At 40.1% G+C, this 16,945-nt stretch overlaps 1 protein-coding gene across 1 annotated transcript in view; it reads left to right on the top strand.

Moving 5' to 3' along the window:
- DSTN (destrin, actin depolymerizing factor) overlaps window positions 1-13,894 on the top strand; it is a 36,429-nt gene extending 22,535 nt beyond the window's left edge. Inside the window, exons 2-4 of the mRNA XM_010381475.2 lie at window positions 6,382-6,689; window positions 10,196-10,272; window positions 12,686-13,894. Of these exons, the coding sequence (XP_010379777.1) occupies window positions 6,382-6,689; window positions 10,196-10,272; window positions 12,686-12,795 (495 nt within the window). The 3' untranslated portion in view covers window positions 12,796-13,894. The remainder of the gene's footprint in view (window positions 1-6,381; window positions 6,690-10,195; window positions 10,273-12,685) is intronic.
- Window positions 13,895-16,945: the final 3,051 nt, after the last annotated feature.

The following is a 16,945-nucleotide window of genomic DNA, read 5'->3' as shown; positions in this document are numbered from 1 at the left end:
AGGGTGAAATGAGATGAATGTCTCAGAGAAAGATGAAAATCCAAAGAGTAAGGGAATAGAGGAGTTGTTAAGAACATCTCTTAGGCTTGGAGCCTTATGTGACTAGAAGGGTGGTGATAGCTACTGAGAAAGGAAGACTGGTTAGAAATGGACCAGCTTGCTTTTTATTTTAGACATGTTGTGCATCACATGCCTTTGAGACATAACAACTGGAGACGTGAGATAGGAAATTGAATGTAAAGACTAGAAGCTCAGAAGAGCAGAAGTCTGAACAACATGTAAGTTTTGGCTTAGATGATTGAAAGCTTGAGCTTGGGTAAAGTCTCTGAGGAAGAATGCAGAGTTCGTCCTTTCCTTCCATGCTGCTGTCAGCCTCTGCTCTCTGCCGCATTGTCCTACTACCCCCACCCCTTGACCTCAGCTGATCTTTTGGAGGTCCCCAGAGCCCTTTTTCTTGTCCTTAGGTGGTTCCCTTTGGAACTCCCCGTTATAGCTATTCTGAATTGTTAGTAGTAGTAGATTGAAGGAGTGCCCTCAAACCTATCCTACTACTCCTGCCTTATACTTCACAGAGAAAATAGAATCTTTCAGACACAATTTTTGGCAGTATATCTTCCTTCCACCTCAAAACTGTCATTTTCCCTTCCTCCCTATTTCAGAGAAAAAAATGTGTATCTTGTTCTTAGACTGACTCTCCCATCTGTGCTGTGGATCTTAACCATTTCTTTAGATCTCTGACATTGTTAATTGTATGAATGATTAAGATTATCTCCTCTGGAATTGCTTGAATCCAGGAGGTGGAGGTTGCAGTGAGCTGAGATTGTACCATTGCACTCCAGCCTGGGTGACAGGAGCGAACCTCCATCTCAAAAAAAAAAAGTATCTCCTCTGGAACCAAATTGCCAGAGTTCCATTCCCAGTTCTGCTGTTGTTTCCTCTGTAACCCTGGGCAAGTTATTTAATTTTGTATGCCTCAGTAGAAAAAATTGCATCTTTAAGATGCAGGCCAGGTGTGGTGGCTCACACCTGTAATCCCAGCACTTTGGGAGGCTGAGGTGGGCGGATCACGAGGTCAGGAGATTGAGACACCATCCTGGCTAACATGGTGAAACCCCGTCTCTACTAAAGATACAAAAATTAGCCGGGCATGGTGGCGGGCACCTGTAGTCCCAGCTGCTTAGGAGGCTGAGGCAGGAGAATGGCATGAACCTGGGAGGCGGAGCTTGCAGTAAGCCGAGATTGCGCCACTGCACTCCAGCCTGGGCGACAGAGCAAGACTCCATCTCAAAAAAAAAAAAAAAAAAAAAAAAAAAAGATGCAAATAGTGATAGTGGCTGTCTCATAGAATTGTTTTGATTTACAAGTATCAGGCAGTAGTAAGTACTCAGTGTTTTGTTTGTTCTGTTTTAACATCAAGTTCTTAAACATCTAGAACAGTTACATCGCCCCAATCATAAGACAACTTTCATCAAGTAGCATTCAGTCTTCCCTTTTTCTTCATTGTTAGCCATCTTACGTTTTCTGTCTTTACCTCTTCAGTTCCCGATGGGTCTCCAGTCCATTATGGTTGACTTCTGTCCCATTTCTCCCATCTATTGAAATGTTCAGAGACCCAGTTGCCAAGCCCAGTGGTGTGTTTTCATTGTCGCAAATACTGCAGAATTGGATGTTGATGACTTTCCTCCTCAAAATATTCTCCCTTGCTTCTAAGATACTGCTTTCTTCCTCCTTACTTTTTCTTCTTAGTTTTCTTTCTGATTGCCTCTTTTTAGTGTCCTTGATGGTTTGGGGTTTTTTTTTTGTTTTGTTTTTCTTTTTTTACTTTTTAATTTTTACATACATACTCAATGGTGAGAAACTAGATTTGCTGCTTAATGTTTGTGACCCCCTGGTGTGGGCTAGTCCAAAATATGTATTAGGTGAAGCCTTCCAACGAGATCCATGCTCATACTTCCACTGCTGTCTGGTCATCTCCACCTAGATGTCTTGCACAATCTTCAGAGTTGATGTGTCATACTGTGCCATATTTCCTTTTCTGTTCATATATCGCAGTCTAGTCACTAATCGAGAGAATCCCGGGGCTCATCTGTTACCACTCTTCTGTGTCTCATTCAACTGTATTGATTTGACTTTGACATGTCCTTGAATTTTTCTGTTTTTAACCTCACTGCTGTAGTTCAGAACTTTCTTCTCTGAATATTTGTAATTGTCTCAAAATTGGTTTTCTGCTTCCAGTTTCTGTGCCAGTTTCTCCTTCACAGTATTCAGTGTGATTCAGTATTTCAATGTTAATTTCCTCAAGCACAAGTGTCTAATGGTATAAGAAACCTCCACAGACATCATTTCTAATAGAAAAAAAGACAAAATTCTTCCTTACTGAGGCTTTTAAGGAGCTTGTAAGTTACAGCCAGGTTTGGCTGAGATTTATGTTTTATAATTGCAGAATACACATTCACTTTGTTTTCGATTACTAGTAATCATTGATTCAATTTACAAATCAGAATTTAGAATGTTTGAGATGCTTGGATATTGACAGATGTATTCAAATATTGGTCGATTGAATATAAGGCTTTAAATGTTGCCTTCATGCTTTTAGAAATTGCTTGTTGGGTCAAATGTGATTTCAACATTATGGACTAGGGAGTTAGAGGGATTGGGGTCTGTTTCTAGTTCTTCAATTTTTGTTTCTTTGAACATTTTATTCATCTGTTGCAAAATGAAGATTTTTAACTTGCTTAACGTAAGATACGTTGTAAAGATCAGAAATATACTACTCTTAAAGCAGTAAAAGGTTTAAGAAAAGTGCTTTTTTAAAGTAGGAATGTGCTAACATTGTGTAGTTAAGAATTTTCTAGTCTTAATTTTCTGTTTCTGTTATTAGAGTGAATGTTCATTTATGAACAGAAAATGTGGAGTAGATGGCATTGGAGTGTATTATTTAGAGATCTTTAATGAATGAAATGATGAAATGACCCAGTTACCTTAATATTAAGTAAGTGCTAGGATCTTAGTGTGTCTTTCTCCCAGAATTCTTGCACGGGTTTTAAAGTAACAACTTTATTTTTTATTTGTTTGTATAAATTTGTGAAGGTACAAGTGTAATTTTGCTACATGCATGGATGGTGTAGTAGTGAAGCCGGATCTTTTAGGGTATCCATCGCCCAAATAACATACATTCTACGCATTAATTAATTTCTCATCCTCCCCCGGCTCTCCATTGTCTATTATTTCACACTCTGTCCATGTGTACACATTATTTATTTCCTATTTATAAGTGAGAATACGTGGTATTTGTAACAACTTTATTGAGGTATAATTCACATACCACAAAGTACAGTTCAATTCAGTGGTTTTTCAGTAGATTCACAAAGTACAGTTCAATTCAGTGGTTTTTCAGTATATTCATCGTTGTGTATGCATCACTCCTGTCAACTTCCAGAACATTTTCATTACTTCAAAAGGAAATCCCATATTCATTAGCAGTCACTCCCCATTCCCTTTTTTTCTCAACCCCTGGAAACCACTAGTCTACCTTCTGTCTATTGATTTTACCCAGTTTGAACATTGCATATAAATAGAATCATGCAATAGGTGCCCTTTTCTGTCTGGCTTCTTTCACATAGCACAGTGTTTGTCAAGGTTCATCCTTGTTGTAGCATGTATCGGTACCTCATTGTTTTAATGGCCAAGAAATACTCCATTGTGTGGATATACTATATCTTAAAAATCTATTAATCACTAAGTGGACTTGAGGGTTGTTTTCACTTTTGGTCTATTTTGAATAATGCTGCTGTGAACATTTGTGTACAGGTGTTGGTGTGGACACATTTTCATTTCTCTTGTGTATATATACCTAAGAGTGAAATTCCTAGGTCAGGTGTTAACTTTATGTTTAACTTTTTGAGGAACTGCCAAACTGCATGCCAAAGCGGCTGTACCATTTTACAGTTCTACAGTAGCATATCAGGGTTTCAAGTTCTCCATGACCCCACAAACATTTGTTATTGTCCATCTTTTTTATTTTAGCCCTCCTAGTGGGTGACTCATTATGGTTTTGAAGTGAAGAGGTATCTCATTATGGTTTTGATTTGCTTTTCTCTAATCACTATTGATGTTGAGCATTTTTTCCATATCCTTGTTAACCATTTATATATTTTCTTTGGAGAACTATTTAAATCCTTTAACTGTTTTTCAATTGAAGTATTTGCCTTTTTTTATGATTGAGTTGTAAGGGTTCTTTATTCTGACAAGTTCCTTGTAGGATTTTCTGACGTTTTCTCTCATTCTGTTGGTTATCTTTATCTTATGTGCATTTTTATTTCTTAAATGATTTGACATTAATTTGGGTATCATTAATATTTTTCCATTGTTTAGTATTTAAATTCTATTGCTTATGATTCATTTTTCCCTTTTTATTAAAAAAAATTTAGAGGCGCGGTCTCCCTATGTTGCCCACACTGGTCTCAAACCCCTGAACTCAAGTGATCTTCTTGCCCTCTCCCTCTAAAGTGCTGAGACTACAGTCATAGCCACTACACCCAGTCTAAAGATACCATTCTTGACTCAAAGCATGGTTTTACATAAATTGACCATATGACCCAGCAATTGCACTCCTAGTTTTCTACCCAAGAGAATTAAAAACATGTCCACACAAAACCTTGTACATGAGTGTTTGTAGCAGTGTTAATAGCCAAAAAGTGGAAACATCCCAAATGTCTGTCAACTGATGAATAGACAAGGAAAATGTGGGATATCCAAACAATAGAATATTATTCAACAGTAAAAAGAAATAAAGTAACCAGGCGCTTTGTCATGCACCTGCAGTCCCGGCTATCTGGGAGGCCAAGGCAGGAGGACTGCCCAATTTTAGGAGTTCAAGGCTGCAGTGCACTATGATCATGCCTGTCAGTAGCCACTAAGCTCCAGCCTGGGCAATGTAACGAGATCCCATCTCTCATGCACCCCTTCCTGCATCAAGGCTGAACATTCCAGATACTTCACAGCTCCTACCTGCTTAGCCAGGGAGGGGCCTTGCTGAGGAGTCATTGGCACTCGGCTCTGCTCCTTCAGCTTCTTCACTGTCTCACAGTCACTCCACAGGTCCCTTTTGGTGCCTACCAGCATAGCAGATACATTGAGGCAATGATGGGTGACCTCTGGGTACTACTTATGCCTCACATTGGCATAAGAGGATGGGTTGCCAGTGGAAAAACAAATGACAAAGGTATTGGTCTGGGGACAGGAGAACATTCGCAGTTCGTCATATTCCTCCTCTTGGCCAGTGGTGTCCCACAGGTTCAGGCTGATGATTTGGGCATCCACAGATGTCTGGGTGCAATAGTTGTCAAAGACATTGGGGATATACTCCTTAGGAAAGGCGTTTGTTGTATAACTGATGGGGAGGCAGGCTTTGCCTACAGTCACATCTCCTACAATCACACATTTGATTGTCTGCATTCTTCCCTTAGTCTGATCATCCTCCAGTGCTGTTCAACCATGACTGGCACAGCCTCCTGGGCATCTCTTGTTGGGCTTTATAATTCTTGTTTTAGAAAAGCTAACATGCAAAACAAAGTAGTTAATGAAGCATTAAAAATTATGGATATAGTAAAGTTAATGTAAATAGCACATTCCTCAAGATGAAAAAATTAAAAACTGGTTTAAGGTCTTGTGCTATCAAAATCTTGTTTAACTGTGCTTTGTCCCAGAATAGCAAGTATAACATAGTGAAAGATTATTTTTCTGGTCAGTATAATCCCGAATTAAGATACCCTCTTTATTATAGCAGTAGACATTTTCTTATTTATTCTAATCTTGGTTTAAAATTTGGAATTTTTAAGTGAAATTTTAATGGCAGGTGACTAATACTGAATATTGATCACATAATTTGAAATGTGAGTAGAGCAAAGACCTCTTAATCTTTTTTTTTAGTTAGAGAAAGAGATGCTGTAGGGATGAAAATTTCCCAGTCTAGCAGCTATGACCAGCTACTGTGTATTACAAAAGGAATTTTAGGTGTCATCAGCATACAGACTGGGAAGATGATCTGCCTGTGGTCAATGCTCTAAGCAACCTGTATAAGAAGAAAATAACCCAGCACCTTAGGAAACACTTCTTTTAAGATTCTTGGGTAGGAGAGGCTGCTGTAGTTGAATGTTTCTTTACCCCTGTGCAGTAGTGATGAATGGCATATATTTGTGATCTTTTAAAAAGTTTGATGTCTGAAATTAGTAATGATTACAGCTCAAATTTCTAGTTTTTTAATTAGATGATGTACCTGTAAAATGTTAAATATATGCCAATCTATAAGCAGAATTTAGTATTTTACGTTTGGCACAATAAAAATTGTAAGTCTTTTTCTCATGTATTTTCTCGTCATAGGCCTCAGGAGTGCAAGTAGCTGATGAAGTATGTCGCATTTTTTATGACATGAAAGTTCGTAAATGTTCCACACCAGAAGAAATCAAGAAAAGAAAGAAGGCTGTCATTTTTTGTCTCAGTGCAGACAAAAAGTGCATCATTGTAGAAGAAGGCAAAGAGATCTTGGTTGGAGATGTTGGTGTAACCATAACTGATCCTTTCAAGCATTTTGTGGGAATGCTTCCTGAAAAAGATTGTCGCTATGCTTTGTATGATGCAAGCTTTGAAACAAAAGAATCCAGAAAAGAAGAGTTGATGTTTTTTTTGTGGTAAGCATGTTGGAAATATTTAGCCTCTGTAAAACTTACTTTGTTAGCACTCGGAAAACCAGTTCCAGCACCAAAGTAATTTTTATTCAACTCTTTGCAGTTGTTATTTAATTTTTATTTATAGGTTTCATAATGTTACCAGGGCTGATGTTAATGGGACCACAACTAAATTTTGACTATTTTCTGTCTACTTGCTATATGACTCTCAGTAATTGATTGTGGTGTGTGTGGTGTGTGTATGTTTTATGGGGAAAGGACAGGAGGCATCCTCTAAATGTACTGCTTTTATAAGCTAAAATTTCCTACTTCTTTTAACTTTCTTATTATAAGCCAAACCCCTACTTTTCCAAGGAGCTGTGCCAGGAACCAGCCTTCTACTCTTTTAAATATATACCCTTTACTTGTGCCTCTGTGGTCCGCTACTTTTGAAGAAGTTGGTACCATTCCCTCCCTGCTATAATTCGCTCTACATTTGTACTGTTTCGTAGTGCAGTCACTAGCCACATGTGGCTATTTAAATTATTTAAAATTAAAAATTCAGTTTGTTAGCTGAATGAATTACCACATTTCAAATGCTCAGTAGCCACATCTGACTAGTGGCCACCTTATTGAGTAGCACAGATACAGAACATTTCCGTCACTGCAGAAAACTGTTGGTCAGTGTTACTCTAGATAGTGAAACAGTGCTATAAAGTTATTTTTATGGCCTTTTTCTTGAAATGTTGTTTAATTATTCTGGTCTTTTCAGGTAAGTCAGTATTTGAGATGAAGCTTTAGAAAAAGTTACACCTGGATCTCTCATTTATTGAGTATTATACTACATTCCTTGATACGGCCAGGAATACAATTCTTTAGTTTCCAAGGGGAGGGAGAAATGGTAACACCACCTGATTTTTTTTTTTGTTAGAGGAGCAAGGATTCTCTTGATACTTTGGCCTGAGTCAGGGCAAGGCAGGGAGGGACTTAGCTTTTAGCTGTGTGCCATCAATAGTTTGGAGTGTAAGGGATATGGGAGTAGGAGATGCAGAGGATTGAGGTTTAAAAAGGAAGATACTCGAGGTCACACCTCACTTCTATTTCAGTAAGCTTTTACTGCACTTGATTAAACTAAATTGCTGTGAGGAATGCAAATATGAGGTCAGGGTGCACGTATTCGGGCGGCTTAGAGTCCATTGAAGCGGGTACGTAAGACTGAAAATTAACAAGGATTTGAATGAATGTGCATTTATTGAACTTTATTTCTACTACATGCCAGCTACTGTGTTAGGGCCTGGGAAAACAGCTGTGAAGTTAAGTCCCTGCTCTTCTGGCATTCACAGCTGAGTGGCAGATAGACCAGCTAATGGTTTAGGCTTTTAAATGGGTCACTATTTCCTTAATTTACAGTTATTTTTTCTGCTTTTTATGTATTTTGTAATTATGAAAATTATACATTCTTATTTTTAAAAATTTGGAAAATAATAGAAGAAAAGGAAATTTAGTGTTAGTGCAATGGTTTATTTTGCACTATTACACTATTACTTAAGAAAAGGTAGAACCTTATTAAAGCCATTTTCTATAACAAACTCCACCCAAGGAGCAGCTCTTCAAGTAGTTTAACAATTTGGTTAGAATAAAATCAGAACAGCCAATGCTTTTTTATATTTCTGACCTATTTTCATAAGAAAAGTACCCACTTTGCCGGGCGCAGTGGCTCTAATCCCAGCACTTTGGGAGGCAGAGGCGGTCGGATAACAAGGTCAAGAGATCGAGACCATCCTGGCCAACCAACGTGGTGAAACCCCACCTCTACTAAAAATACAAAATTAGCTGAGTGTAGTGGCACACGCCTGTAGTCCCAGCTACTCGGGAGGCTGAGGCAGGAGAATCGCTTGAACCTGGGAGGCGGAGGTTGCGGTGAGCCGAGATCGTGCCACTCACTCCAGCCCGGGCGAAAGAGTGAGACTCCATCTCAAGAAAAAAAAAAAAAAAAGAAAAGAAAAGTACCCACTCTGTAGCTCAAATATCTGCCAGTCCTGAGGTTGTGATGACTTTGCCTCCTTCACTGGACCTTAGGATTGGGATGAATAAGCCTCTGAGAGACAGACTGCCCATTTCCTTTTTCCCAAGAATAGAATCTCTGCTCACTGGGGTAAGGGGTACACTAGGTGAGGTCCACATGCCAGTGCTCATGACTGTTGAATGTCCTCGAAGTGTGGCAGCTAAATGGAATTATTAAATGCTCAGAAGTATTTAGCTATACAGTAATATCTCAGTGACCTCCAGGAGGCTCTTCGAAACCGCAACTGTAAGCAAAACAACATACACCAGGTCCTCAAATAGCGTCATTTCCTTCAATGTAGTTTTGTTATAACATTGAGAAAAAAATTACTGGTTTTGGTATATGTCATTTTGTTTTAAGTCACAGGCTCCAAGAACCGACTGGCAATGTTAAGTGTGGACTTACTGTACTGCATCTTCTCTGTGATATTTTAGCATTGTGGCATGGAGGTGGGCCTATGGGTTGGCGTACAGAGGAAAGAAGGACTCACGTGCAAGCAGTCTGAGTGGGACAGGGGTTTCTGTCCATTACTAATCATTCTTCAGTGTTGCTGCTGAAGGTGTTATGATGCATATGCTGTTCTTCCAACACGCTTCCATTCAAGAGGGAGAACGTGCTCAAATTTTATAAATACAAGATAGTAATAATATTGACAAGACATAATTATTGGTGAGTTGCCATTTAGAAATCTTTGTGAAAGCTGTATTTAGAATCATGAGATTATACAAGTGGATTTAATATTTTTTTCAAGAGAATTATTGAAACGTGGACTCCCAGATCTATAATTAAACATGTATTGTTATGTTAGACTAAAAACAAGTATCTGTGGGATCAAAACCTGCTATTGGAATAGATGAAGGGACTGGGGAAGTCTAAGAAAAGGACTTTTATGTGTAATTTATTCTTTTTTTTTTTTTTTTTCCTTTTTTTTTGATTTATTCTTTTTTAGAAAACAATCTGAAGCAAAGGTGCCAAAATATTAGCATTTAATTCTGGGTCACACATACTTAGATTATTATCTGTACTTTTCTGTATTTTAAAACTTTTTTCCAACAAGAAAAACTGTCAAAAACCTTGTGTAAATATTAGCCTGAATCCAATCCTTTATTAATAATAAATGAACAGAAATATTCTGGAGAAAAAGAATTGAGTTATACAGTGCAGTACTCAGTATTGGTTCTTTCATTGTGGCCACTGTGATCTGATTTTTAATTGGTGGTTGTCTTTTGCCACCAGTGGTTCTCTTCTTTTTTCCCACCCTGGTCAACCTGAGTAATTCTACTTATGCCTAACTGTAGCATTTCCTCTCTGAGCTGCTGGGGAGGTAGAACAAATATTCAGTTAAGAAAAAATATCTCAGGAGAGTCTGAGGATTCTCCCCTTGACACTGAAGCAAATGTTTAACAAGATGCAAGTTGTACTTTCTCTAGACCACTTTTTTCATTTTTGGCATCTTTCTATCTAGGGCACCAGAACTGGCACCTCTGAAAAGTAAAATGATCTATGCAAGCTCCAAGGATGCAATTAAAAAGAAATTTCAAGGTATGTTCTAGATTACCTCTGAATATGTAGAGGTATGGTAAACACCCAGACACCCAGAATGGGGCAGCACCTTTTCTGAGAAGCACCTTATTTTTTTGCAGAACTTCAGGCACAAGGGAGAAGTGTTACTTGTTTTGAGAAAAGCAGAAGATTGAACGTGGCTTTCCATGTATCTTCTGCTTTGTGCTGGTTGCTCTGAGTCTTCCCAGCCTGTATTTAATAACTCTGCCCTTGACGACGTCTGTATATATCGTTTATTTAGGCTGGTTTTAAACTAATTTGAGGTGCTGCCAGTTTTCTCATGTAGGAGGTGGAGACTGATTGTTTAACATTGGACATAATAGTACATTTGCTCTTGCCTTTGAATGTAATTGTTATAATAAAGTTGCAAAAGGGAGATGTACCTAAATGAGAAAGGATGCTCTTTTCTCCAGCTTTACTGTTGAATGGCATGATTTTAGGTAATTGATTCATCTGTGTCCCAAGGAAAGTGCACCCACTCCTGAGCTGGTCAGTTCTATTTGACTTGCCACTGGGTGATTGGGATCCTGATGAGATGGCCTGGCCAGACTTCAGCCAGGAGAAAATGTTGGTATGATGGGAAGAACATGCATGGGGCAAGTGCCCAAAGGCCTGCACTGAGGGCGAAGCCTGTCTAACTGCTGTGTGGCCTTGGCCAGAACTGCTTAACCTCCATGGGCCTTGATTCTCTCAGCTGTAGAAGGGGAGACTTGGTCTCATGTGTGAGTTTTAGTTCAAGAGTTTGCCCTGCCACCTTCCTTCCATGGCTATTTCCAAACAGCTGAGTGAGCCAAGGTCACAAGGGCTTGGCCTGATGTTGATTTTGTTGTTTGTTTTACTGTCACTGGTTTTTATATTCTCATGGTAGAACAGGTTTGCCCTAGTCTGTTTTTTAGTTATGAAAAAAAATTCTTGCTTCCTTTCCCGAGGCTTGCTGCTGCATAGTTTATTGCCGGGTCAGGTTCTTCGTGCATTTGGTCTGATGTTTGGCACCCCCTAGAAGTGTGTCACTGGATTGCTAACAGATGCTTTTAAATCCTTTAGCTTCAACACTTTCCCAGCCCAACCAAAAGGTTCAGAGTGGATTCCTTATTATCTTTATTCTGCATTGCCTTTCAGTAAAGGGAATTGCTTTGCACACTTGATTTGGTGATAATAAAAGATAGTGACTGGCTGGGTGTAGTGACTCACACCTGTAATCCCAGCACTTTGGGAGGCCGAGGCAGGTGGATCACCTGAGGTCAGGAGTTCAAGACCAGCCTGACCAACATGGTGAAACCCCGTCTCTACTAAAAATACAAAAAAAAAATAGCTGGGCGTGGTGGCACGTGCCTGTAATCCCAGCTACTTGGGAGGCTAAGGCAGGAAGAATGCTTGAACCCAAGAGGCAGAGATTGCAGTGAGCTGAGATCACGCCATTGCACTCCAGCCAGGGCAACAAGATCAAAACTCCATCTCAAAAAAAAAAAAAAAAAAGATAGTGACCATGCTACCTTTTTTTTCTAATGAAAGCATCCACTGGCTTTCTCAGATCAGTCCTGAGTAGCTCAAAAGCTGACCTCCTGTGCTTTCAGCAGCTTGAGAAATAAATGGTCTTTAAATGATGGGAATAACCATGCAGCTATTTAAAAGACAGTGGCCATTTACAGAGAGGCTACTGTATGTAATCCATAATTGAGCTCGTTTTTGTAGTTGGTAGTGTAATTGTTCTAAGAAAGCAGTCACTAATATTTCACATAGTTTTAATTGTGATCAATTTATAAATGTGTAGTGTAATACCATTGAAGAGCCAGCTGTTTGCTTTTCAATACAGTTGACAAAATCAACTGTGCAATCAAAAATAATTTGTATTTTTATATTTTAAAAACCAAGAAAATTTTTTTACTAGACCTGTCTTTTAGCTTTGTAGCGAAGTACAACATATCTATAGAAAAGTGTATGTCACAAATTATTGTAGAATGTGATGAATTTTTCAGAGTGAACATAATGGTTATTTCTTAATCTAATAACCAGCACCGCAGAAGCCTCTCTGGTGCTGTTCCCTTCAATTCATAGCACTTCTTTCTGCCTGCCCCTTCCTCCTCAAGGTAGCCAGCACCCTGGCTTCTAACAGCATAAGTTAGTGTGGGCTGATTTTGTATGCTATATCTATATATATAATAGAATATATGCATTTTAAATCTGGATTCTTTCAGTGAATGCCGTTTGTGAGGCCCATCTACCTTGATGCATGTAGTTACAATTATTTATTCTTATTACTGTGTAGTATTCTGTGTTTGTATATACCCCAGTTTATCCAGATTAGAACCGGTCTTTTAAAAGTTTGATATCCTAGAGAAAGAGATAAACTGCTGCCATAATTCTAAATAGAATTGTTTTTTTTCCTCTCTAGGCATAAAACATGAATGTCAAGCAAATGGACCAGAAGATCTCAATCGGGCTTGTATTGCTGAAAAATTAGGTGGATCCTTAATTGTAGCCTTTGAAGGATGCCCTGTGTAGGTCTTTCAGTGCCACAAATTGAAAGCTTCCATGTTTAATGTTATTCTCTTGCTATATAAATAAAGCAAATATATTTAGGCCAGAGTCTCACTGAGGGGGAGCTGTCTCGTCATCTTTTAAACGAAATATTCTATAAACATACGCAAACAGCCCCTAAATAAATCTAAAGTCTAAAGTTTTATTGGTGTGAAATTAAATTCTTATTGGCCATATGCCTGTTTTGATGAATTGATTTATAAAGATTTTTGTTAAGCTCAGGATTTTAAATGATGCAGTTCACAAAACAGTAAAGGCCATGTGAAGAGAATTATTACATCTTTAGTAACCTCAGCATTTACTTTGTTTCTTTCGCTTAGAAAATTGCTCATAATCTGGTTATAATTTTGGCCCAAATTCTTTATTCTTCCTTGAGCTAAGCAGAATAATGGAATATAATATGTCTTTATAATATAACAACACTAGTACACTAATAGTAAGATTAAGTCAGGCAGTCTTTTACTTCTACCAAATGTGTAATGGAGATTGCTTCAAAATTGTGTCCACATAATCCACACTGATCTTGCAAAAGCACTATTTCAAGCACATCATTGGAATACAGGAAGTAGCCCTGCACCTGCCGGTGAGCTCACCATTCACTGATTGGGAGAGTGACCTGGCATCTTGCAAATCATGGTGTGTCTTCAGGAGAATGTGCAGTGTCTTGTAATAAATTATAATGCAAATTAGGGCTACATTGTAATCTGCTTTGTTAATGAAAATGGCAAAACAGTATTGACAAACTAGGACACCTGTGGTATCTTTAATTGTATCTCATTCAGAAGTTTGCTTCTTAAGGTATAATAAAGTATGGAAGAATATTGAGTATATGTTTACTCTGGGCCTGGGAGAACTTAATTTTCTAGAGCAGTTTGTTGACTCGTGTGCAATGGGGAGAGGTACCATGATGACACTCACAGGGAGCCACTGTTCACTGACATTTGGAAGTGGTCATTGTTCATATCACGGGCGTAACACTTTGAACGATATAGAGATGCACCAACAGTTGAACTTAGAAGTAGCAGTATTGGCTTTGTGTAATAAAGGAAGCATTTTTGACTTATCTCTCGTGTAATTATTTATGTGTGAATTGGGAATATAAGATTTTACCTTCCATATGGGGTAAGTCATTGAGGTTTGGGTATTTCCAATAATTAAGATTGGTTGAGTGTGGTGGCTCACTCCTGTAATCCCAGCATTTTGGGAGGCTGAGGCAAGAGGATAGCTGCTTTGGATGCTGAGGTGGAGGATCACTTGAGCCCAGGAGGTCAAGGCTGCAGTGAGCCAAGATCATGCCACTGTACTGCAGCTTGGATGACAGAGCAAGACCATGTCTCAAAAAGTCACAGCTCCCTCTGGTGAATAAGAAAGTTGGTGTAAAAGTTGGGGAATTTTTCAATGTTTATTACACTATAAGTGTAATAAACATTACACAAAATCATAAAGGTAATAAATTCACATTTAAAATTTAGAAAATAGAGAAAAGGGAAATTGTACATTGTCCTACCACACCATCACATGGTTAGCCTTTTGATACACAGCTCTGTATTATTACATGTCAGAAACTGCACATAAACTATGGTGGTCCCATATAATTGCAAGGTATTTTCTGCTGTAATTAGAAACACAAATACCGTTGTGTTACAGTTGCCTACAGTATTCAGTATAGTAACATGCTGTCCAGGTTTGTAGTCTAAGAGTAATAGGCTCGGCCGGGCGCGGTGGCTCAAGCCTGTAATCCCAGCACTTTGGGAGGCCGAGGCGGGCGGATCATGAGGTCAGGAGATCGAGACCATCCTGGCTAACACGGTGAAACCCCGTCTCTACTAAAAACTACAAAAAACTAGCCGGGCGAGGTAGCGGCGCCTGTAGTCCCAGCTACCCGGGAGGCTGAGGCAGGAGAATGGCGTGAACCCGGGAGGCGGAGCTTGCAGTGAGCTGAGATCCGGCCACTGCACTCCAGCCCCGGGGGCAGAGCGAGACTCCGTCTCAAAAAAAAAAAAAAAAAAAAAGTAATAGGCTCTACCATACAGCCTAGGTGTGTAGTAGGCTATGCCATCTAGGTTTGTGTAAGTGCAGTCTAGGATGGGGAACATTTTAATGTTGATCCACGTGCCAGGCTTTTGTGAGACAAGGTTATGCTTTAATCAAAATACTTATTTCAGAATTGTCTAGAAAATAGTGCTGGCTGCTTGTCATTCATCCTGAATTTCTTTTCTTTACTGTGTAGCAATGCTTTTAGCGTGGGTTTTGTTTTTTGCAACAGGGTCTCTTTCCCCTAGGCTAGAGTGCAGTGGTGCAATCATAACTCACTGCATCCTTGAACTCTTGGGCTCCAGCAAGCCTCCTGCCTTGGCCTCCTAAAGTGCTGTGATGACAGGTGTGAGCCACTGTGTCCTGCTAGTGATTGTGATTAACAGGCTTCCAGGGAAGTGCCATAAGTCCAAGACTGCCGTACTCAAAAGTCAGCCATGTAGGTAAAGCCAGATATTTCGTCAAGGAGTTTTAGAAGGAGAAAATTTTTCCTGTGGTGTCGGCTTAAGTGTGGCACTGTTGTGCGTGTGTGAGGTGCATTCTTTGGGAAGCATTTCAAACAGTATAAAGGGATGTGATGTAAACATCTAGAGCTCATTCCAGAAATTCAATAAAATGCTAGTAGTTACTCTTTCTCTAGGGGAGCTTTTGAGAAAGTCTTAGTAGATTCCTGAGGCCCAAGAATTGTGCTCACAAGCACTCAGGGTGATTCTGGTACAAAATTAGGGTTCAGACCTCAGCTGATTGGTCTGCTGTTGGTCAGGAACAAAACTACAAGTATACTCTGCTTCCAGAAAATACATTTACCTTTTCACAAATGCTAACGCACTGCAAAAATGTATTTGTGGAAAGCTGACTTAGTCTCATCTAGCGGTTACTCTCTTGGCCTGACAAAGCAGCAAATAAAGCCATTGCTAACAGAATTCAATCAGAGCTTGACTGTGAAGTTAGACAATATTACTGTGCAAAAACGGGACACGGTGACTTGGATCATAGGTTTCGTTTGGTGGTTTCCTTTCTGCAGAGTACTGGCTGCTGTAGGCCCGGCAAGTGCAACTTGTTTCTTGACTGTAATTGCCCTTGGGACCACCAGAGACTGAATATGCGCCACACACATCACTTCTTGGTGATTTGGGGCATTTCTGAAATTGAGAACGGGCTCTAGACTGGGTTCCAGCTGGGCTGCAGCTGGAAGGGACAGTAATGGCATTATGGCCCGCAAGGGGAGTATTCCAGGAGCCAGGGTTTCGGTGGAAGGCAGGCTTGAGTACCGTGTTTTGTTACTGAGGGCTCTCTGGGTTCTGCACAGTCCCAAAAGGGCCCTGGGGAAGGGACTTACAGAGCCTCTGGCCAGTACCCTCAGTAACCAGCCCAGAGGTGAAGTAATTTGCCTAAGGTTAGTCGACTCACAGGTGGCAGAACTGGGACAAAAACTCAGACTTCTTTATTTCTGTTCCTGAGCTATTCTCAACACCTCAGGGTAATTCACTTCATTTCTCTTATTATAATTGGATCATCTTTCCACATTTCTAACATTGGAAATTCAAAGGTTAGACCTTGTTCAGTGCTAGGGGTGAGATTTGAAAGGGCCAAGACGGAAAGCATTTCTTTTGGGCTCTGAGCTCCCGTCAGACCCAACCCTGAAGGAAGCGCAGTGATGGCATCTGCGGAGGGCCTGGAGTGGCTTCTATAACAAAACCTCGCTTTCCCCGCCCTTGTCCCTCAGGCCTCACTGGCTCCCTGCCTTCGCTGCACAGTTTCCTTCTCCGCACCCCTTCCTTCTCGGGGTGCCATAGGTGCGGCCAGCAGGCGCAACATTGTGGTGCCTGTGTTCCAGAGTATCACATGGAGACGACCTGAGGAAGCTCGTCTGAGCGCAGCTGTCTGTGAGGGGCTTCAGGTCCCGTTGTGCTGTCTATGGGCCACGTTAACCTGAACTTCACATCTACTCTGTGAGCTCTGGTCATCTTCACCCAACGGCCCAAACCCAGGGTCTGGCTTTGGGAAGCCAGTCCAGGGAGGAGCAGTGGTTCGTCTGTTGTGTGGCAGCTGGGTGAGTCCTGCCTCCACAGTGAACTTC

Source organism: Rhinopithecus roxellana, chromosome 13, assembly GCF_007565055.1.
Source record: "Rhinopithecus roxellana isolate Shanxi Qingling chromosome 13, ASM756505v1, whole genome shotgun sequence".
Classification (NCBI taxonomy): domain Eukaryota; kingdom Metazoa; phylum Chordata; class Mammalia; order Primates; family Cercopithecidae; genus Rhinopithecus; species Rhinopithecus roxellana.
The sequence above is the reverse complement of the archived record's forward strand: the minus strand, read 5'-3'. Positions and strand labels throughout refer to the sequence as shown.